This window comes from Notamacropus eugenii, chromosome 1 (genome assembly GCF_028372415.1).
Source record: "Notamacropus eugenii isolate mMacEug1 chromosome 1, mMacEug1.pri_v2, whole genome shotgun sequence".
Classification (NCBI taxonomy): domain Eukaryota; kingdom Metazoa; phylum Chordata; class Mammalia; order Diprotodontia; family Macropodidae; genus Notamacropus; species Notamacropus eugenii.
The window spans coordinates 316,003,250-316,027,606 of NC_092872.1; the positions used below are offsets into that span (position 1 = coordinate 316,003,250).

The window sequence follows — 24,357 nt, forward strand, 5'->3', positions numbered from 1 at the left end:
TCTCATCAACAAGCCGGAGAGGCTCTGAGTGTTGATCGTGCCTAACGGGATTTGTAGTTCTTCCTGGACCTTCGGTCCTTGGGCGGCTGAAGAGGGGTGGACTCCAAGTCTCAGCGGCCCTTGCGCGGCGGAGACCGGTCACGTGGGCGGGGTGGGCCGGGCGTGCGTGCCGCCGTTGATCCGGTGCTGCAGTGAGGAGGTGGTTCTAGCCTTGTTGTGTGTGAGTGTGTGTGTGTATGTGTGTGTGTGTGAATGTGTGTGTGAATGTGTGTGTGAGTGAGGGAGTGAGTGAGGGAGTGAGTGAGCGAGCGAGCCAGCGTGTACGGCCCGGCTTGTTGTTGTCCCTGACTTCCCCCTCCCCTCCACCCCTCCCCCTTTCCCAGCCGCCGCTGCAGTGGCCGCTCCCTGGGCCGTAGGAAATGAGCGATAACGATGACATCGAGGTGGAGAGCGACGTGAGTCCCGGGGTTTCTTCCTTCCCGTGTGTGTCTGTTTGGGGGTCGGGGCCAGAGGCCAGAGACGGAACCGGACGGGGGTGCGGCGTGCAGAGGCCGGGCCGCTTCCTCCTCGCCCTTCCCCTCCGTAGACGGGTCCGCCGTCGCCGTCTCGGTCCGGGCACTTTCCTCACTCGCCCGGCCACCACGGCCTCTGGAGTCCGGATGGGGAGGAGTGGCCTTGGGGAATCCTCCCTTCCCCCCAACTCTTCCCTCATCTCACCCCCGCGGGGGGGGCAGCCTCACCAGGGCCAGTCTACCCCCCTCCCTGATCCCCCCGCCCGGTGCCGGGATGGGGGTACACTCCGCAGCCCATTGTCCAGATCCAGGGAACGGGGACTGTGCTCAGGCCCCTTCCTCCGACCCCCCCCCACCCGTTCAAGATCCCTCTTCCTTTATCTATTGGGGGAGGGGGGGAGTTAGGGTGCCCAGAAGGCCCTTGGCATGGGCTGACGAACGGGGGCATTCAGGACCCCTTCCCCCCAGCGCATCCCCTTTGGCTGGGCTGGATCCCGGAAGAAAGGGCGGCGCACAAGACACACGCCCCCCACCCCCAGCCCAGCACGGGATCCCCGGCTGGGGGGAAGGGAGGAGGGTCGGGCTCACTCCCCATCCCCTGCTTCCTTCACCGCCGGCATTTTCTTTCTTATTTTTGAATGTGAAGCGTAAAAATAACTTCTATATTTTCTATTTTTCTCTCTCTTATTCCAGGAAGAGCAACCGAGGTTTCAATCTGCGGTACGTCTCCTTCTCTCCATTTCATTTTCATTTCCGTTCAGTTCTAATCCTTTTCGGGGTCAGAGAGAGTTCTGTTACTTTCAATGTTATGATGGTAAACTGCACTGTGAAATGCTGGAGGTGAGGTGGGGACCTACGTCGGGGGTTCTAGATGGGGAGAAGGGTTGCAAACTTCATCATTCTAGATTGTCAGGTGTTAGGTTCCATTGAGGCTGAGTGAGTGGGAGGAGCTTTGTCCATAGGAAAGGATCTCATTCTTGAGGGATCAAATCCAAGGGATCTGTAGAACCACTGTTTGGATTCAGGAAATGGAAGAAGCTCTGAATTCAGTTGTTGTCAGTATTTGAAGGCAAAGCAGCCTAGAGAATATTTGGAGACAAATAGCTTTTAAACCATTGTTACTTTGGAGGCACATGTGATTATCAGAAATGAAGAGCCATATGAATACTGTATTCTTTAAAGGGCTTAGCAGTATTACATCAGAATGTAATGCAGAAATTGAAGCCACAAGTTGCACATACCGGAACAGTAGCAGAATGTCACTGCTCTAGACCCATGGGTTGAAGTAGGTTTTGAAACTAAAGAGGAAAAGCTTTGTAGTTGGTGTGGAAGAAAGGCATGCCAAGACAGAAGAAAATGTGTTAGATCATTTCTTTGGTTTTCTGTATTAATGTATTTGATACTTGCTTCCGTGGATGTAGATATGTAGTTTAAATTGATAGAAACCTGGAAGTGTTCAGTGAATTTGAAGGGGGTGGGGAGAAGAGACTTTTTGTGGGGCACAAGAGAAAAGGAGATTAGAGTGGGAAAGGGAAATGAAGCACAACAGAGTCCCTGATAGTTTGCATTTGGAAGCAGTAAGGAATAATAATTATTTTAAAAAGAGAAACTTGCTGAGTTAAGACTTGATTTAACAGAACAAACCGGGATTCAGAATCTTTTCCAGAGATCTGGGGCTTCAGAAGAATTTAAACAATATTAAGAGAAATCTCAGGATGTAATTATTTTATTAGACCTAAAAACTGTTTCTGATTGTCATTTGTTACAACAAAAATTCATTTTAGTGGACTGAAAGATTCCTTATTTTGGATTTTTTGTTGTAAATCTTCTTAACAGTATATCCACTTTAACATTGTACTTTTTTAAGCAAAATTTTAAAAAATATTTCACTTTTCTCCTGAATTCCCTTGATGCGATTTGAAAATGGCCCCCAAATGAAGGATGGTAAGAAGGGCAAAAGAGCCCTTGAAGAACGTCTTTTCCAGACTCTTACTTAGAACAACTAGTCATGGGCTTTCAGCAAAAAAACAGTTTTCTTTGTTGAGAGAAAGTTGCTTTTTCAAGCCCTTTTTCATTTTAAAATCATTGATGTGTTGATTTTAAATGGACATGAAATGATTAAAATGTACTTCTCTGCACCTTAACATCTAATCTTTGGTTAAGTGTTAAGATATCTAGAGTTTATCCCTTTGATTTTTTTTTTTTTTTGGCTTCTTTTTAATTTGGCTTGCAGAGACTTTCAGACATCTTGCACAAGGTAATCACAACAGTATTACAAGCATGTTTTTCAGTATCACAAACAACTATTAGGACCTGGTAGAGGAATAAGAATTCCCCTTCCTATCATGTGTTCCAAAACTCAAGGCCTGGGCATTTTTTGTTAAGCTGAAAGAAATTCCCATTATAAAGCAACCATTTTTAGGCCTTGACTTTTGAAGGAAAATCAAGCTGGAATAACAGGAAAAAATTTGATCATATTGTGAGAGTTTTAAAAGTTACTTAGAGAATATTAAGTTTTACAGGTGTGAAAATCCTGTTTCATGAGACCTTAGAAACTGACATGAAGTAGGAAATAAAACTAACTGTAAGAGAAAGTGAAACTGAATTTAATAATTCTCTGGGAGCCATGCGAAAGATAAAGACGTTGATTGGTAGGGAAAAAAAATAAGCTTGACTAGAGAAAACAGTCTGAGTAACCCAGAAGAATGACTTGAAGAGTATTTCATCAGTATTTCCCATAACAAAAAATTGCCATGTTGCAAAAATCCCAAGTGATGTGATTTTCCTTTTACTTTAATTCCACGAATTTTTAAAAAATAATGGAAGCAAGATAAATTCCTTTCACATAATATTTTTATGGTTTTTTTTCTATTTTGGTAGAGTTCCACAGGAAGGGGTTTAAGTTTTGAATACAAGTATGTGAGACTGAGACTATTTCTAAGAGATTGTCCTTCATGCTAGCTCAGATTACCGCAATTGCAGCATATTTTCTAGAAGTTTTAAAACGGGTTTGTGCAATTCAGTTTCTGATGTTGAAGTGTATGAGTCTCTCCAAGATATTTACTTCTCAGAATTGTAATATATTCAGAAAGGAAGGAGAGCAGATCTGTGTTTCAGATTTGAACTTGAATAGCAAAGTACTCTATTTTAGTAGCAGAAATGAGTTTTATCATATGCTGCCTCTTTTAAAGTGGTTAACCACAGTGCTGAAATTCCAACATTATTGGTTCCTGAGTAGACCTTTATTACTATTAATAAAGTAGATATGCCTTGCTGTTATAATCTTATTTACAATTTTCTGCAAGATGGCTGCAGTGTTGGACTAATTGACCAGTTTGGATAGGAATCCAGGGCAGGATAGGAATCTGGGCAGACGTTTACTAGGTTCAAAAAAAATGTTTTCTTTAGTAAATGATGTGTAATGTGATGCCACATTGTGCTACTCATATTTCTCAACACCAAGGATTAATTTTCAAAAGAAAGCTGGAAATTTGGTCAGTGAGCAGTTAGCTTCAAGCATTTGTGAGTGTTCTAGCCTGCCTTGTTCTGTCTTAGTTTAAAAGTTATTTCCTCGAATAAACTTGTGGGAAACTTGAATTAATATTTTTGTTCCATGGGCTTTGGTACATTTATATCATTGCTGTCCACCACCATCGTTGGTTGAGATTTTCTGTTGATTGGGTTGAATTTTTCAAGTGTCTTCAGAATAATGCTAGGTTTTTGAGGTAAGATAATATCAGTTGTATTTTCTCTAAGTAATGAGAGGAGCTCCTAGATTGCTTATGAGTTTTAAGCCCTGATAATATTTATTATTAATGTCAGGAGCAATGTGGTACAGTGTAGAGAGCTGTCCTTGGAGTCAGGACATGCTGAATACAAGGCCCATCTGCCACATACTTGCTCTGTGATCCTCGGCAAATCATTTAACCTCTCAGTGTTCCAGAGTCTCTAATACTATAAATTGCAAAACAGTTATAGATATGCATAGCTGGGGGAGATTTCCTCAAGGGGAATTCCCTGCCCTGGTGGAGTCACAGGTCCAGGTCATAAATTGCAAGAAATTTAGTTAATAGAGAAATGGTAAGCATGACAGAAAAGAGCTCAATTAGAGTTGGGAAGACCAGTATCTAACAAAGACTAATTTATGTGACTCTTCTGCAAGTCACTTTAACCTTTTGGGGCTCCAGACACGTATGTCAATGGTATAGTATGTACATGGATAAAATCAGAAATACGGATCCCTCCAAAAAAGTCAAGACTATCTTGATGGTTGTGGTAATAAACTACCCAAAATTCAAACTCAGAAATTTCTTAAAAATCAGTGAGTTGTGACGGATAGCTATCCTGTGTCAGGCAAGTTAATTATCAGTTTCCCTGTATTTGGAAGAGATGCATGTACAGCTGTATTAGTTTTGAAAGAGTTCTTCTCACAGAATAATTCCTATTTGGGAACCAGCCTGATGAGATATTTCTTTGTACTATCTACCACTTGCTTGGCATTTTCAGGAAAAAAGGATGGTGGCTAACAGAAAAATTGACTGAGGATACACTCTGTATTCAGAAAGTTGGAAGAAAATAATTTAAATAAGTTTCCCCCAATTTTAAGCAGAATCCATCAGACTACATAAAATCTGCAACTTGGCTAAAAGGTGGCATTTGCTTTCAGCGTTTAACAACTTAACATGTACTTGTTAGTGTTAGGGATGGATGAACAAATTGTGGAAGATTTTTATTCTGGCTGCATCTGTGGGAAGTTCAGTGGAAGGAGAACTGAATGGAAGAATAAAGACCTTGGCAGAGAAGTCAAAGCTGGAAACTCTTTTGTGCTTGAGTTCCTGTTGAGCATCTGTGGGCCACTCTTCAGTATCCCATAGTATTTTTGTAAGCCTGGGATGGCCTGAAGGAATGCTACTTTGGCAGGCACCATGAATCCAGTTTACTTGGGAAAAGCAGGATCCGCAGCTGCTGTCTCTATGGTATATGTTGGTAAGTTTTTCCCTGGGCTTACTGGCCACTCCAGGAATTCTCTTATCATTCTCTAGATAGGGCTTGTCTGACTGATTTTGGAAAGGTACTTTCATTGCCACTTTACCCTTAGGAAAGAACTTTCCTAATGCGGGACAGAGTAGGCTCATCCTAATTTGACTTCTTTTGTACCCAGCATACATCTTGACACCTTTTGTGTGTGTGCCTGTGGAATGAATTCATATACTACACACTGGCAATAATCAGTAACCAAGGTGAGGTTTCCTTCTTAGTAAAGGAAATGCCAGTCTGTGAAGGCACTTCACAAGGCATTGATGAACAGTAGTGTCCTGGCAACTGGCCACATCATTCTGATGAATGGGGGACAGTGTTGTCAGACTGCCCTGATTTGACATTGAATGTATCTGTGCCAAGCACAGTTGTCAGTTCAGCCTAAGGGATTTATGTATGCTCCAAAGCCCCTAGAAATATGGATGAGAGCACTGTTATTTAGTATAGATTTGCCTTGGTTGTGGTTTGAAGTATGTAGTTAGTTCTGGGTGTTGCCAACCTAAGTTAGATAAATGTTGTAGGTAGGGCTAGTACAGTGCATTTTCCTCACCTTCATCTTTCAGAGCTTCACAGATTGACCATTGATAGGTGTGGCAATTTGGGGGTAGACATGGCAGCAGGGATTGTTTTTTGTTTCCTCTCTTCTACTAGTTAATTTAGACCTGGAACTGCTCTTGTAATTCCATCCACTGCTTTGAGAACAACACTCTCCAACCCCGGCTTTCTACCAGGCAGCAAACTGTGCTGCCTGCATTGTTGAGCCAACTTCTCAAACTTGGCTTGCTCCCCGAATGACAAGCCAAGATTTCTGCTGATGGTTGAAAGCCAAGTTCACTTACAGTTCTCCAACCAAAAGGCTTGTTGTCCATTTCAGTCTTTTCAGGGCTTAGTGAATGGGAAGGGAGTAGTGCATTGTGGGGATGATTTTGGTCTTAAGTTGTGCTTTGCTCCACCTAACTAATTTAGGACCTAGTAAAACCAGGTCCACCTTGATTTCTAACTTATATTTGCCAAGCTCTTCCAAAAAAGGAGGGGAAATCTTTTGCAGGGGGGTAGAGAGGGAGGATCAGGATGGATTATAATTGTATTTTCATGGTGTTACTTTTATGTGCAGCCCTCTAAATTGAACAGCATTGAGACAGAAAGAATGCCAAGAGTTAGGCAGCAGAATCTTGGGCTACTGGATGGGTCCCTGCTGGAGACCAAAGGTGTATATTTAATTAGCAGGTAATGATGTCAATGGAATAGAGGACGTTAGAGAGCCAGTTACATTCAGAATGGTCAATGTTTTGGCCACTATAAATATTTTATATTAAAGTGTTCTTCCAAACTTTGCATCTTTGTCCTAGGAAAAGGTAAACAGTATTAGGGGGAGGGAACAGGACTGGATTCTTAAATTTGTATGCCACATGTTATTTCATCCCACTAATTTTTACAGTTAGAAAGTAGTTGCAGACTACAAAATATTGTTCAGGTGATGTAATAGATGAAAATTCATTGACCTAATTTGTTTGGCAACCATGGTTGTGTAATGGTTTTCTTCAGTTTTTCCATACTGTTTTATGGTATGGCCATGGTTCAGGATAGTGGACTCATTACTTGGTGAACAAGGTAACTGGCTTTTTAGAAGCTACCCAGTTATATGCCTTGGAAAAGGAAAAGTTGTGTTCTCTGGCAGTTCTCTGTCCATAACCATGATGGGAACCATGTGTTCAGTTAAATTAGAGCTGTAGATAGGATGCTATGTTTGGGAATCAGGATGTAACTAAATTTGTAACAGCTGCCTCCTCTGTGCTAGCCACCCCTTTTCTTTTAATGGTTGATTCTGTAGTTCGAATCCTGTTATATCTTCTATCTAAAATTGTGTTTTCACATCACAATATAGAACAAATTACAACAAATTATATCTTTTAGGACCTAGTATAGTGTTGTACATTATTCCAGTACCTAATTTTATTTTTACAGTGTCATTTTAAAAGTTTTCAATGTTCCCTATGTAAATTTAGGTTACTTGTTGTTTTCTTTTGCACGTAAATTTGTTCTTTGGGTCCCTCCAGTAGAGTTATATGATGATGATATCATTGGTATGCTAAGGGTAAATTCTCAGTCTCAAGTCTTTCCCATAAATTTAAAACTCAAATGTGGTTAAATCCTCACTTTAAAGCAATACTTGCATTCTATTGTAAGGGTTAACTAACCCTTTCCACTCGGTTGAGACAGTAGCCTATACTTTCATCCTTGAAGCCATTTTCTTTTTGAAGCCTAGTTTATTGACAGCCTATATATCTCTTCAACTGATGGTTGTAGTTTATGGTTCTGAGTGGTTTAGACAAGGAGAGTCTGGTTTGTGGATATTTGGATCCTGCTAAGTAGATGTGTTTTTCAACAGGTGCCCAGGGAGATTTATTCTGAGCATATGAAGGTTGAAAGCTTTGCCATCTAAGAACTGTGTCTCTCTGGCACAAACTTAGTTGAAGGGGAAATGCTTGGCATGGGTTTTAAGAATCAGGAAGCCTAAATAGAGTTGGAATCTTTGTCCTTTTTTAATTTTCCCAGCTAGTCTCAGATTTATGCATATGGAGTTTTTTCAGAGGTTTCTGTCTTTTGTACAAATTGGAAGAATCACAAATATTGGGAGTATTATGTGGGAACACAGAGTAGAGAATCACTATGATGGACTTCTTTGAGAAAATAGCATTGGACATATATGTTAATGAAAACTTTCATTAGTGAATATGATTGCACCCTATTAATGTATCTACCTGGAATTTTTTCACCACCAATCACTGACTGTTGTATCACATCAGGAAGTTTGGGGAAAGGATTTGTTCCAAGAGAATCACATTTTGCTCCCATGAATAACTTATTTTACTTGTGCATGAGCCAGATGTGTCGAACTGCCTTGGATGTTCCTGTCACAGACCCTGCTGCTACTCACCCTTTTTTCTGCCTTTAACAGGGCCTAATTCTGGAGACTCTTCCCCACTTAATTACCCCCTTCAGTCCAGTGCTTCTCAGTTCAGTTGCCAGGGACATCACTGACAGCATACACATCTGGATTGAAACCTGGACCCTCTGGTACTATGTACTGGGAATATTGGTTCTGATGTGCTCTTTCTCATTTTCTCTTTCAGGCTGACAAACGAGCTCATCATAATGCACTGGAACGAAAGCGCAGGGACCACATCAAAGATAGCTTTCACAGTTTGCGGGACTCTGTCCCATCACTCCAAGGAGAGAAGGTGAGTTTATTGAGAAAGCTAATAAGATACCCCTAGTTTCCCCTAGTTTGGTTACCTTTCAGATGTAATGAATCTCATCTGCCTGGAAAGAGAAAGCATCCAAAAGTAATATAGTACCTTCCATAATTCTTCCTCCTCTTTTTTTTTTCTTTCTTTTTTTTTTTTTTTGGTACGTAAGGCTGGATATTATTTTATTGTTTATAGTGCCTTTAATCATTGAAACAGTTGCCCTGTTTCTTGCCTTTTAAAATATATGTTTATTTTTTTCCAGTTACATGTAAAAACAATTTTTAGTATTTGTTCTTTTAAAATTGTGAGTTCCAAATTGTCTCCCTTTCTCCTTCTCCCACCTACTTCCTGAGGAGGCAGGAAATAGTACTATAATTCTTAAACATTTTCTGATTCTTGCTTCACTTGGAGCAAAAGACCACATAGACTCCCTAACCCACCTTTTCCCAATTACCACTACCAAACTATATGAGAATTAATGGGGCTATTTGTGAAATACTCAGTTGGTTGATAGTTTATTATTTGTTAAATACCAGAAATCACGCATAGCTAAAACAAAATTAGAAAAATTACTGTATTATAAAAAATATTACATAAAATGGACCTCTGTCTTGCCTTGAATATATTTATACACACACTCGCACATACTAATAATAATAAACACACATTCTCACTCTCCTTTCAGACCCTAGTGATGAGCCCAAAATAGCAAAACTCATAACTGTGCTAGTAGTTGATGGTTCTTCAGAAGAAAATAGTAACTAATACCTATGAATGAAAATATTCAGAACCATCCATGAACCTAGTTCTAGTAACTTTTTTTCAGACATAATCTCCAGAGTGTAAACAGCCTGCTAAGCTTTGTGGAAAGACACATAAAGGAATATTTTGTCCTCAAAAACTGGATTGGCTTTCCAAAAATTAGTGTTTCCCTGGAGAGGCAATAACCAGCTGTTTCCATGTTTGAAAACAAAACAAAAGGTTGTGGACAAGGGTGAGTCCTTGGAATTCTGGGGATAAACATCTTTTCACAGACAGTTTTATCTTCAGTATAGGATATAAGTAGTTAAGTGGATCCTAACAGTAGAGTGAATGAGCCTGGAAAGAAGACCTCATCTTCTTGGTCTAGAAGTCCTACGACAGCATTTCTTTATGAAAACCTTTGCTTATAGCAGTAATTTGAATAGCTTTCTTTAGGTAGAAGTCTGGTGATGGCACTTTAGCCAAGTTTCAGTTTGAATTTGAGTGGCTAAGGATGTCCATGGAACTACTGTGACACTTTTTACACTTGCACTGGCACTTCATTATGTAAGAATGCTGGATGCATAAGGTATGGTCAGTCTTCTATAGTAACTAAACCATGGGTTAGGGCTGACCTTCATCAAAAGAATAAGTAAATAGGCAATAGGAATACCTGTTGTCACAGAACCAGAATTTTCCAAGTTATCTATTGTAGACTTGATTTAATGGTCCTGAAGTGAAGGTATTTATCTTGAACCTGCATTTCTGGGTGTAGCGCAGTCACAGACCACAGATTATGAACAGCTGGTGATAGACGCCCTCTCAGTCAAAGTGCATGTGTACAAAGGGCTATCATATGTCAGTCTGAGTCATTGATGATTGGTTCATCTTCCTCTTGTATATCTGTAAACTTTAAAGTTTGAAATTAAGCTTTATAAATTTTAAAGTACCACATAGATGAGCCTTTGAGTATTCCTGTGTAAAATTTCTATTATTAGTTCGGTATTTCAAAAAGGAAACAACTGTAGTGACTTTATAGAGAACGACAAAGTATGATTTCACAAATTTTGTTATAGTCTTTCATGTAGATAATATTTTAATACATAAAAAAATCTTCCTGAGAGTCCTAATAACTAATCTTGATTTTGTTCTTTACTTCAGACCTCTTGTATATTATACATTTATTATTACTTCTACACATTGTACTTTTTTTTACTCAAGGAAAAAAATATTCACATGATTTCTGGCTGTATTATATGAAAGTAAAGAACCTGGTTCCATAGTAGTTTATAGCCTGGAAGATTGAAATTATTTGCCATTAATCATATGTAGTCACTCGGTCCTAGTTCTGAAGTAATTGGGTACCCCTTTAATGCTGAAATCCAACTAGCATTTTCCCAGCAAGAGTGATTAAAGGAAATTGACACTAGCAACTCTGAACCCTTAGTCCTACTTGATTTTTAAAAAAACTTGTAAATTCAAAGTTGTTATATACCTCATCACTACTTTTTCTCTCTGGTATTGTTCCATATGTGCAGTGAATCCAATAGGCCAAATAGATTTATCAGGCTTCCAGACTCTTACTTATTGATGCATTGTTTTAAAAAATGTTTTTAAACCAAAGGAAGGTGACTCGTTCTTGATCTGACTTGTGGTAATTCAGATTGTGACAGTGAATAGCTGTAAAAAGAAGGTCTTTTCCTTTTAGAGTTCTGGCAGCATAACTGCAATAGCTTAGGCCAGTTGTCCCTGAGTCTCTCTTAACTTTGAATATCCCTAGTTCCATTGATTTAATGATTCTAATTATAATAATTCAAACTTGAATCACTTTATGGTTCACTGTCTCTTAGTATTTGAAGGCAGTTTCAGGCACTGTACCGTGTAGGCTAGATAATCACTGCTAAATTATTTCATTTATGTATCAACAACCAGAGGTAGTTCTTTCATATGAAATTAAGGTTATGATAATAATTTACATATATGTATTAAACATCATAGCCAGGGATGTACTGGAGCCAGCTCAAACTAACTAAATTTTCACTGTTTGTATTTACACCTCACACAAATCAGGGCTTGTTTTATTGTTTTGTTGATTTTTCTAGACTTTAAAAATAGATGGAAAAAATGTTATTAATGCAGATTGAAGTGTGTCATGGACACATTTACCATAGAGCCAATTTTTGAACATTTACTCATGTTTAACATTTACCTGATTTAAATTTAAACATTTACCTGATTATGTAGCACTATTAAGGTATTAGGACTTCAGCCCAGTTTTTCTCTGTACTTCCTTTCTGGCAACATGGATACAGATTGAGTTGGTCTTTGACTTTGGCATGAACTGCTTACAGCTGAAATATAGCATCCAGATACTATTGCTCCTTTTTTTCTCCAATTGGGAAACAAATCCCCTTGAAAATGATCACCATTTGCTTAAGAAAAATGAAGCCATCATTATGTCTGCTGATGAAATTACTACTTGGATGGTTATATTTTATCTTCTTAATATCTTCAGTTAGAGATTTTTCTAGGTTGTTTAGCGTTTCTGTGCTGCTGAAAAAATACCCTGCCTACACGTAGGTCTGTACAATCTGGGACCATTCAAAGATGATAAAGCTTTTTGGTCCCAAATAGCTACATTAATAGAGATGAATATGCAGTTGTTATTATCATTCTGGGAGGTTTATACAGCTGCTGGAAGGTTAATTCCTTTTGGTAGCTAGTTTGGACCATACTGTACTTCCCACATAGTAAGCATAAATTTTGACTCCTTGCAAAGTGTGTTTTTCATCCCAGATTTATTGTTGTATCCAATTCACTGCTGTTGATGTGCATTATGCTTCTGGTAAATTTGGAGCTAGCACACAAATTCTGCTGATCAAGAAGGACCCAGTACCAATAGTAATAAAATAAAATCTCAAATGCATTTGGGCCCTGGATATTAAATAATCTTTGAGGAATCTTATTCTGATAGGCTGCTGACTAAAGAGATAGTTTTTGCCTCAAAAAAAAATGAATGTGTTCATTGGCAATTAAGTGAAAGCTTCATCAGCATTAAAATTGCATCCTGTTTATTTGGTGAGGATCTGAGTGGTTTGATATGTCTTGTAAGTAGAGGCATATTAATCTGCTATCCCATAAGTTAGCCTCCAGCACCTGAACTAAAGGGACTACTTTTTGCCATCTTGGGTTTTCTGGTTGAAGTTGGCAATGGAGCTAAAGAGCTGTATTAGAACAGTACCATTCATATGAATAAAGGAAAGTATAGCCTTCAGTAATCTATGCCCAAACTCATTCTAACCATACTTCTGTGTAATTTAATTATTCTATATAAAGAGAGAGAGAGAGAGGGAGAGTAGACCTTCCTGTCTTGTTTGGGCTGGAAGTACAGCAGTCATTCATGGGCTTAATCCCAATGCTGACCAGTGTGGAAGCTTAATCTTGCTCTCTTTTTCTAACCTAAGCTGGTTCTCCCCTCTTTGAGCAGCCTGACCCTCCCCTACTAAGGACTATTAGCACTAGACAGTACAGACACTGTATCACTGTTAGCTCTATTGCAGCTCAAAGCATCCACCAGCCTCAGCCTTCACTACTGTCAGGTGTGAAAGGCACGTACCACCACTCCTGGCTCCAGAGTCATGTTTGAATACAGGGCTTTGTCCAGTCAAGGCAGATTCAATTTTCTTATGGGACTGAGACAAGGAGAGTCACAATTTTGATTCTGCAGGCTTCCTGCAAGTACTCTTGAGGCTGTATGCGGTGTTGTACTTTTAGAATAGTCATTGTTCATTCTTGGTCCAGGGGAGCAGATAATGAAAAATTCTAAATGTGAAATTTGCCATATGTGTCAAATATAGTTTATTTTTGTATTATTTTTTGTTACAAGGAAAGGGTTTAGTGGGATATATAGAAGGAGATGAGTGGTATATAAAAGGAATTAATTAACCTTTTAAAGAACAAAAAAATTAAAAAGGAAAGAAAAGAAAAATTTTAAATAGTCAACAAACATTTGAGTATATATTATTAGGACTAGGATTCTGTAATGGACTTTGGGAACATAAGGATATATGACATGAGCCCTTTTAGAAGGTTTATAATCTGAGAGAGTTATAGGTATATGTATGTCACATGTTGTTATACGTGTGTCCATGTAAAAAGAAAAATAACATTTATGATTATGGTTATCATACATCCACTTTAGCATACATGCCATATGAGTGGTATAGAGATTTTTGTGTCCAATTTCTTTTTATGTTCTATTAAAGCCCGATTTCCTTAAAGGGAAGGAGGATGAATAATAATCAAACCAAACTCCCTGCTTCAGATAAGCAAGATTAATCAGAAACCTGAAGACACTCCACTACCTCTGGGTGGAAGGGATTACCATGGACTTGGTACAGTTCATCCAACTACATTGTTTCCTTGTATCTCAATGGGACACTAAGAAGATTGTATTCTGAATTAAATAGAATACCACAGGTCTGCCCATTTCACCTCACTAAAATTCTTATTGCCCTTCCACATGACTTGTGGTGACCTGGTCAAAGTCTAACTTAAGGATTTATCTGTCAGGGTTTTTATGGAGATGAAATTCAATTATATTCAACACACATTTGTTAGATGCCTACTATGTACGTGCTAAGTGATGGGGTTGAACAAAAACAAAACAATTCCTACTTTCAAAGAGCTTACTTTCTACTAGGAATATACAATATATATGCAGATAAATACCAGGTAATTTAAAGAGCATATCAGGAAAGACTTTGGAGGAGGCAGTGGGGTCAAACCACCAAGGAAACTAGATTCCACAATTCTGGAATGTCAGTTTGGTTAGAACATAAAGTGGAATAATAGAGTAATCAGTGTAATAAAGTATAATCAGCATGGAAAAGTCAGCTGGGACCAGATTGTTCAGGATTTTAAATGCTATAATGTATATGAAAAGTGCTGTTATAACTATGTCTCCAGCCTCGACCCACCTTCTTAGATTCAGGACAGAATCTCTAACTATCTCCTGGATATCTTCAATCGGAATATTTTAAAACTGAGTTTAGCCTTAAAATCAGCTCCCTCTTGAGGCATCATTAGGTAATCATTCTTATAGTCAGTCAAATCCAGAATCTTAGAATTATCTTTGACTACTTTCTTACTTCCACCTTCTGCCCAGCTACAATTCAGTCTCTTCAGTTCTTCCTTTGTAACGTCCTTTGACTCTATCCTTTTCTTTCCATCCCTGCTGTAACTAGTCTAGTTTAGGACCTATCATAGTTTTTTAACTAGTATTCATGTTTTGTTTCTCTGCCCACATTTATCCATTCTACATACTGCTACATAGATACCTAAAACACTTTTATGCATGATACACACTGCTGAGAAACTTTCATTTACTCCATTGCCCAAAACATGAAAGTAAGATTGTCATTCAAAGCCTTCTTTGGTTAGACATCATCTTATTTCTTTATTTCTTTTCCCTCTTTTTTCTATGTAAACTATATTCTTCTGGCTGAACTGGTCAGCTTGTTGTACCTGAACATATGATATATGTATGTACAACCCTCCCTTCCCCCACTCCCCTAGCCCCATTGGTATAAATCTACTTTTCTTTTAAGGTTCAGTCTTATATGAATCTTTCCTGGCCTCAGCAACCACCTAATCCTCTTAAATCTTGAAATACTGACTGATCATTGAGCATTTAGCTTGTTAACATGTCTTTTTGTTCTTGTGTACATATATGTTTTGTATCTCCAGCTAGATTTCAAGCTTTTTCTGGATCAGGCTGTCATACTTTATATCTCGTGCTTGATCAGGTAAACACATGCCTACCTGAGTGCCATGTACTTTCTTTATTGATGTGATATCTGCAATAAAGTGGCAGCCTGTGTGGTGACTCTTTATTAAGATTAAACCAGGGGACAAGTACTGCATTTAACTACATACATCCACATGGTTGAAATAAGGTCCAAGCCACCCAATGGGTCCTTTTCTGTAGGCTTCAGCAATTCAAAATAAGAGCAGAATAATTCTTATCAAAACCATCCCACCATCCTCTAGTTGTACTGCTAACCTTTGAAGTGACTAAATCTTTAAGATAGGAACTGATTGATTTAGAATAACAACTGATATTTTCTGTAGTTTTTTAAAGTTTGCAAAGCACTTTACATATCTCTAATTTGAGCCTCACAACCATGAAGTGAAATACTAGCAATATTATCATCTCATTTTAACACGTGAGGAAGCTGAGGTTCAGAGGTTTATTTGCCTGTGGTCACACAGCTAAGTCTTTTTGTCTACAAGAGTAACATTCAGTCCACTTTATCATCTTTCCTTTAGATTGGTTTAACTTTCCCATCAGTCATATCATCTACAGTGTGGCCAATGCTAAATTTTATATAATACACAAATCATTCCAAGATTTAGAGATTGGAAATTTAAATCCTTTCAGTGATAGGTAGCATGCCACTATGGGGCCTGTCCTCTCTGTCTGAGGGGATAGTGTCCCCTCGTGCTTGTGCCTTTCTTACCTAAGAGGTGTTTAGCTAGAAGAAGAAGATTTGGGAAAACTGCAGCTTTGTGGAATGGGCAATTTCTTTGAGAGGGAATTAGTCTGACCAAGTCATGAGTATACCAGAACTATTACTTCCATTACCTTGGACATTAACCTTCTAATATCACTGAGAAGATCACATTAGATTTTATGGTTGCTATATCATACTGTTGGTTGATTTTAAATTTGCAATTCACTAAAAATTCCAGATCTTTTTCAGATCAACTATGCCTCCCCTGTCACATCTGGAATATTATTAATTGAGCCAGTTTGACCAAAAGCCTTTTTACGAATAGAATCTGAAGCACAGTCTCATATTCTGTAGCTCAAGCTATAAAATTCAGTAACCTTTTCTGGATTAATAGTGTATATATGTTACAAACTCTGTAAAATTAATGCAGCAGTAAATACTGGTTCACCATTATTGAGTGATTCAGTATGTTTGGTTTACTGTAGCTAAAAGATGGTTTCACAGCAGTTCTGCTACCTGCTCAAACTAAACCTTACAGAGATATGTATATCTTGGAGATGGTCACCTAAGTTCAAGTGTCTGGTCCATAGCTATTCAGATCAGAAACTTAGTTTGCCTAGAAATGATCAAGTTCTGGAGAGGTGGGAAGGGAAAGAGAATAAATATTTATATAGCACCTACTGTGTGCCAGTCACTGTTTTAAGTGCTTTTACACATATTATGTCATTTAATCCTCATGATAACTCTGTGAGGTAGATGCTAATAATAGCCTCTTTTATAGTGGAGGAAACTGAGACAAACAGAGGTTAAGTGACTTGCCAAAGATCACAAATCCAGTCACAAAAACTGGATTTGAACTCAGGTCTTCTCAACTCTACAACCAGTACTCTTAATTCACTAAACTGAACCACCAGCTACCTCTAAAATTGGTTTATACTAACCAGATTTAGACATAATTGTCTTAGAAACCAGACTAGCAATTTTACAAATTTAAACGAGAGACGTCAAGATAATTAGTGCTAGTTATTTGTAAAAGTCAGTCCAGTCCCTCTTTTGATTGAGTCAAAATTTAAAAACTTAGAATGAATAATATGAATGCCAAGGCAATCAGTCTACTGAAAGACTATTTGGGAAACCAAATTAAAAATAAAAGACTTTGTAGCCAGAGAATTATAGTAAAAAGTTCATAGGAGCAAGATTTTGAGCTAGAGACCTCAGAGGCCATCAAGCTAAACCTTTATGATTTGTAGGTAAAGAAACTTGAATGATCCTATTACATATTACCCTCCTTGTTACACTGTCATTTCCTCGGAACTCCTGTGTTATACTTGAATAGAATCATAGCTTTCTTCTGAATCAGTTACTTTCCAGTGGGGAAATTAAGAAACTACCGTTGATGAGTGGTTTATGTGTTAGAGACCTGTTTCTTTGATTGAGTAAATAATTATTTTATCATTTGCCCCAAAACATTACCTCAAAGTTGAGGCTAATAGGTCAAATAATGGGTCACTACTTTCTTTTTCCTTTGAATCATAGTTAGATTGGTTTCTCCAAGGAAGACATTCGGTTCATTTCAAGAAACATTCAAGAAACTGCTCTGTACAGATCACTGTGTGGGGAATATACATTGTAGATGAGATAAAGAGCCTGTTGTCATAGAGCTGGGGGGGAGGGGGCGAGGATGACACGTTACTGTAATATAGTTATATTGAATTTATAAGAGGTACAGAGAAATGTGTGAGGTCTGTGGGGAAGAGGAGTTTATTATCAACTTAGGAAGAGGATCAAAATAAGACTGATGAAAGAGACAAAGCATGAGTGAAAAGGATGAAAAGTTAAAGCACTTGACCTGCTAATTCTTCTTAGTAGATAGTTTCAATTTGAGGGGCAGGAAAATTACTTTTTAGATTTTTTAAATAGTCTAAGCCAGAGGTATCATGAGGGCTATTCCTGATTGTGGTCAGAACCAGATTAAAGTTTAATTAGGAAATGTTCCTTGTCTAAGAGGAACATCTGGTTCTCCTACTTGGAAATGTTAACCCCTCTGCTATGGCTCTTGAACTCATTCTCTCCAAAATTCCTAACTTAGACAAAATAAATAAAAAATACAATACAAACTATTACAAATCTTAATTTGTTATTGTTTTCAAAATCAGTATGCTTCCTATTTCCATTTGAGTTTGATGCCATTGGTTTAAGCCTCTCACAAGGATGGTCTTTACTAGGGTGGTAACTTAAAGGAATAGGATAGGTTCAAGAAATATTGTGAAAATAGAATAAATAGTAATTAGTAAATGGTTATGACAAATTAGAGAAAGGGAAGAATTGAAGATAAAACAATGAGAAATAGTGAACTCAGTTTCAAGTTTTGAGGCAAAGATAATGAGCCTAATTATGGATGTGTTGCATTTAAGTTGCCAGTGGACCTTTGGGGGTGGAGGAGGTATCCTTGAAGTACTTAAGGAGAGAAGTCATGATTGGAAATACAAATAGACCTTTGTGTATAGATAAGAGTTAAAGCTGTGTTAATTTAGATGGGCAAGGGAGTAACCAAGGGCTAAGAACAGCCTTGGGGAATACACACCTTACAGGGAGAGGAAGAAGATGAGGTTCTAGCAAATAAAGCATTAAAGAGACAGAAGGAAAACCAAGAAAATTGTGTCTCTGAGGCCAGGGGAAGAGAGAGTTGGTCATCAGTGTCATGCTGCAGAAAGATCAAGGAGAATGAAAAAGATATAGTAGATACAATATGATTAAGATATAGGGAATTACAGGGAGAACAGTTTCAGTACTCAAAACGTTATTGCCACAGGTAAAAGAGTGAGTTAATGGTGAGGAAATGTGGCCAATTTTTAAAGGAAATTTTAAAATGGAAGACAATAAAGAGAGGGAAATGATAAAAGGGTTGAGGTCAGGCTTTTTTTTTCTTGAGAATTGAACGTATTTGGAATTGAAATTAGGAATTTTGGATGGAATGAGATGAGCAATAGCAAAGGGTTTAACATTTCCAAGTAGGAGAACCAGCTGTTCCTTTCAGAAAAGGAACAAAAGAGTAGATAGGTCCAAAGTTTTGACTTGGAAAAAAAAGGGTACTAAAGTTAGGCTTTTCTAAAGTAGTGGTGTGGGGTGGAGGGTTGGACTTGAAAGTAGAAAAGAGGATGGTTGAGGGTGTATCCCTAATCAGTGGAGGTTTCTAACTTTCTACAGTGTTGTTGGGCCTCAAATAAAAATGGGTGATGAAATTTTCTTAGGGTTAGGGAGTAGAGAATGGATTTGAAGAGTACTTTTAAAGTGTTGCTGAATACTCCAGGTAAATCTGACCATAGATTCCAGCCTGTCCAGAATTGCAAATGAAACCGGAATGCAGGGGATCAGCTGAGATAATAAGGTGTAGAGATTAAGGAGACCATGGTGAAGATTAGTAGTAGTGAAGAAGTAGAGGTGGAAGGACAAGAGCTTGTGGTCAGACAGGTATAGTGGCAGTAGTTTTGGTCTAGAAGGTGTTGCAGTTATGTTTGACAGTGAAGTCTTGGGTGTGAGCATGCTAGTGTTTGACAAATAGAGTAAATATTCAGAGAATTTTACTCTTTTTAGGAGCTGATCTTCATGTACTGTTTTATTCACTATAGATTTTAATCTCTTTTGAACTGGATGTTTGTTAATAATTGTAAAGATCTTGGGGCTGAATATGATGGCAATTTAAAGAATGTAATGGTAATTTAAATGGGAAGGGTTTTCCCATTCATTAATAGCCCCATGTGACCTGCCTGGGTCACATGGAAGTCTAAGTCACGTGGAGCTTGTGGTGGGAGGAGTTTGAACAGACTCCACGTGGAAGACAGAAGCAAAACATTTATTCAAACACCAGAAAGCTGAATCCATCACAGCAACAAAGAAATCCATACACAATAACGATGCAGAGGGCACTACCATCCCCAAGCCTGTTAGGCTTCCTACAAACCAGCTTCCTTAAACAAATCACAAAGAGGATCCCTTAAACAAAATAACAGACAAGCTCTCCCACTCTCGCTAGTTGCTGCCTACTCTTTCCCGGCTCTGACTGCTCTGACCAGTTTCCTCTCAGCTCTGCTCCCACCCTTCCTGTTCCACCCCTTCAAACTCCTCCCACCCCAAGATCTTTAGTATTCATTACATGGGTTGGTGGGGCAACTGGTATCAATAGAACTTTAATAGGGATAACAAAAAAGAAGCATATAAAAGAATATCTCAGAGTGGGGCTTGAGCACAAGCACTCTTATCACTCCCCCCTTGAACCAATGGGGCCCAAAATTCCTGGGGATAAGGGGTGAAGGTCTGTTCTTCCATAGCTACTTCGTGCTGAGATTGGACATAGAGCTGTCCCTGCCCCAAGAGGTCCAGTTCAAGAGATCAGTTCTGTAGCTGGCATCTGGAGCTTGGTTGCCGCCATGTTCAGGGGTGACATCTGGCTTGAGTGATCAGGCATCTACAGGTGGAGGGTATTAACCCTGTAGAAAACAAATATGACAAATAAGGTGAACAGACAAAAAGCCAAAAAGAAACAAGGAGACAATAACCAGAGCAGGGAAGATATAGGGTCACCCATGCTTGTCAAGTCCATGAACCCACTATGAAAATCTCATTCACTCTTGTTTGCTGTTTCCTAATTTGCAGTTTGGGGTTCATCATTCTGGCTAGAGGTATACTTTCTTTAATCTGAACTGGGACCTGGCCAACCTCCCGTTCTCCCTGTGGGTGTGATGAACTTGGATACAATGTTTCAGGAGGATCTGTAGGGGCAGTTCTTACTTCCCTGCTCAGTCTAATATCAAACCCCTTTTCTCGTTACATTTTGTATAGTTCATTAGTTGGAATGCCATCTATTCTTCCAAAACCTATCCCTGCTCTCAGTCTGGCAGTAAACAATTATTTTCTTGTCAATTAACTTTGACTTTGAATCTGCTGTCTATTTACTCTTCTCTCTCAAGGAAATTTATCTTTTTCATTGATTCTCACCATCCAAGATAACCAACAATTCTACCATCCTTTGGGTGAACTGACTTAAAATATCTGTGATCTCCTGAGTAAAATCCTCAGTTCCCTCCCCAAACACTGTGTGGGCTGCCTGATACTCCTGTTTTCACCTTAGTATTGGGTGTGCTTCTTTCTGAGAAGTCTCACACATTCTTCTTCTTGTTACTTTTTTGCTGCTTTTTATGAGCTAACAACAGCTTTTTCTTCTAACTTGAGACTTTCTAGCTTGCTCTTCTAAAGGAGAGTTTGAACAGTGCAGCAAAAAAGCTTTTCATGCAAACCAGCCAAGTCCCTTTCCATCTGAACTTTTTCTTCCAGCAGCTTGTCTTTGCTTTTACCCATAAGGTGATAACTTGTTATCAAGGCCTAGCCTCTCCTACATACCCTTGCCAGTTCCTTCCATGGTTCTATTGATATTCCTTACAAACACCTTTCTAAATCTCTGGGTCCTCCCTTCTGTAGCCTTGTTCCCAGTTTTCACAGAATTCTGTACTTTTTAGCCCATTCTCTCACCAGGGAGGAATAAGGTGAATCCTCCCATCCTGGAATATCCTTTTCTCTCTAAAGCCTTCCTGCCTCCAAATAGAGGTCTGATATTTCACAATCCCATCCTTGTTGGCATTTGTAGTGCTAATACAATATTAACAGGGCCTACGGCGGCTATGAATATGCCAGCACAGTTCTGAGTCACAAAATACAACACTCTCTGCATGGAAGACAGAACCAAAACATGTATTCAAACACTAGAAACAGGCTCCCTTAAACAGAATCACAAACAAGCTCTCTTATGCTAGCCAGCTGCCTGCTTTTTCTCCCTCAGTTCTGACTATTCTGACCAATTTCCTCAGTTCAGCTCTGCTGTTCCTGCTCCACCCATTCAGCAAACTCCTCTCATCACAGGCTATGAATTGAATTTAAATTACCATTACATTCTTCAAATTACCATTACATCCTCCACTTTGGAAACAATTTATACAGGTAATAGGAATCATATAATTTCAGAACAGGAGATCAAAAAAATCAGTCAATTTAAAGACTTCATCTTATAGATGCTTCTGAGGCCCAGAGACTGTTAGTAATTTGCCCAAAGTTACACATCTAGTTAGAAGCAGACCTCAAGGTTAGCATTAAGGCCTCCTGAATTGAGTGTTCTTTACATTTCATCATAGTGCTCTAGCATGGATAAGTACAATATTATGTATTTCTTTAATCAAAGGTAATCAAAAAGATTCATTTACTGCAAAATACTAAATTTAGTGTAAAATATTACATTTAGCTTCAAAAAAAGCAATTGTGATCAAGTCTCCTGAAAGCCTTTGCTCTTCCTCTTCCCTTGAGCTGTCCTAGGTAATCATTTAAAATGGTGAAGTACTGTCTTGATCCAGAGAACCTCACAAAATCATGCAAGTCAAGGGGTTCATATCTCTGGGGCTACTTCAAGAACTCTCATGAAACAATCCTATCAAGGGCATGAATATCTGAGAAGCTACCAAGTATTTGAAAGATGTAGCATTGAAGAAACAATGTGTTCCCTTCCATCAATATAATGGTGGAGTTGGCAGGTGTTCCCAGGCTAAACTAAAGTTTATGGCACGGGAATAAATATGACATTAGAGTGCAAATAAAAGTGAAATGAAAACATTGGAAAAAACATCAGTTGCAGAGGTTGGCAGTTCGTGGGAAAGGAATTTGGAATTTTAATGGCCTACAGGTTCAAAATGAGTCAGTAGTGTTCTATATTTTTCTACAAAGCTTTACCAGACTGCCAAGGTGGGATCTGTTACACAAAGTTTAGAACCTCTGGGCTATTTAACAAAAGCTTAATGTCTCATACAATGTAGATCTTTCCAATGTATTTTGCCATGGTTTCTTAGTTTTGAGATGATCAATCTCTCCTCTTCACAATCATCCTGTCTGTCCAGTTGTTCCCTCTTCTCCCCCATTCAGTGACAAATGCTCTCTAAATGAGTGGTTTTAGGGTAAGCCAGAAGCCATGCCAAAGAAATGAAAGCGAAAACCATACAAAACCTTACATATCCTAGCAAGATTTATTGAAGGATATTTTTCTAGCTAATTGTCAACGACTCTGTGAAAGGAACAAAAGCCCAAGCAGGCATTGCAGAGTTGTGTTTAAGTCACTTCTAGCAGGATGTTGTCTTGCTTTCAGGTTTATAGATCAAGTCTCATGCCAGTCATCTGTGCCTTACACAACACCATTATCCCAGGTCAGTTTGGGAACTATATCAACGTAAAATTGCCTTCCCAGCTTTTCTTCTATATACAAGAAAGTTTGCATTTCTGCTATGTTAGTGTTGATTCACTAGCTTTTTGCCTTTTGTCTTCTTAATTCTGAACACCAAAAAAAGTGCTTTTTCTATATATGAAGTAAAACAGAAAAAGAGAATTGTATACAAAACTTTTAATGTCTATTTCTTATAACTTACTAGTACATAATAGATTAAGCATGTTACTATAATAGGATCACTCATTTGAACTGGAAGGAGCTTTAGAGGACTCCAAGCCCAGAACTTTGTCAAAGCTGACCTTCTTATCTATGCTTTCTTCTGAACTTCCTCCTGTTCTCTTCTATGCATCCTTCTCCCCTTTTCTGTTTGAAAACATAAGGAAAAGAACTAGTAAAAAGTAAACATAGGCATTCCAAATAAATCTACCAGTGACTGTATCTGAAAATGTATCTCTTTTTGCAGCCTGAGTTCATCATGTCATTTATCAAGTGAGTAACATGCTTCATCATAGCCACTTTGGAAATAGGATTGAAGAGAATTAAGTATTTCAAATGTTTTTTTTTTTTTATAATGTATAAATTGTTCTCTTTTAGTTTTGCTCACTTTATTTATTTATACTTACACAGGTCTTCCCAAGATTTTTTTTGAAATTGTTTGTTATTTATGTACATTATTATTCCATTCATTTATATATAAACAACAGTCATTTTCTTCAATTTCCAGTTCCTTTACTTTTCTTCCCCTTTTTTGTTTGTTTTGCTTGTAACTATTTCCTTCCTCTCATCTTCTCACCTACCCATCACTGCCTATTTCCTTTTTTGATGTATTAAACACCAAGGTCACCTCACCAAGAGAACAGTTGACCCTACTTTATTTAGTTAAGGTATGAGTAAAGTTTTTGTGATGCCCTCTCCCTCCACCCCTTCTTCCATGCTTATGTACTCTTTCCACACATTCTGATTATGAAAAACATTTAGTTTATATACCAATGTATGCCTTTTATTCGGTCTTTTCTTTCATTTCTTAAAAACCTCAAACAAAA

General features: G+C 38.4%; 1 protein-coding gene across 5 annotated transcripts in view; it reads left to right on the forward strand.

Moving 5' to 3' along the window:
* The first annotated feature begins 7 nt into the window (after positions 1-7).
* MAX (MYC associated factor X) overlaps positions 8-24,357 on the forward strand; it is a 34,363-nt gene continuing 10,013 nt past the window's right edge. For 2 of the 5 annotated variants that reach the window (XR_011971786.1, XM_072629599.1), the window contains exons 1-3: positions 10-455; positions 1,206-1,232; positions 8,684-8,791. Coding sequence is in view for 3 of the 5 variants with exons in the window: in XM_072629599.1 (XP_072485700.1) it covers positions 420-455; positions 1,206-1,232; positions 8,684-8,791 (171 nt within the window). In the remaining 2 variants the exon portion in view is untranslated. Of the gene's footprint in view, positions 456-1,205; positions 1,233-5,211; positions 5,499-8,683; positions 8,792-24,357 lie in introns of those variants that run through there. The other 3 variants (XR_011971787.1, XM_072629600.1, XM_072629601.1) reach the window with 2 other exon arrangements.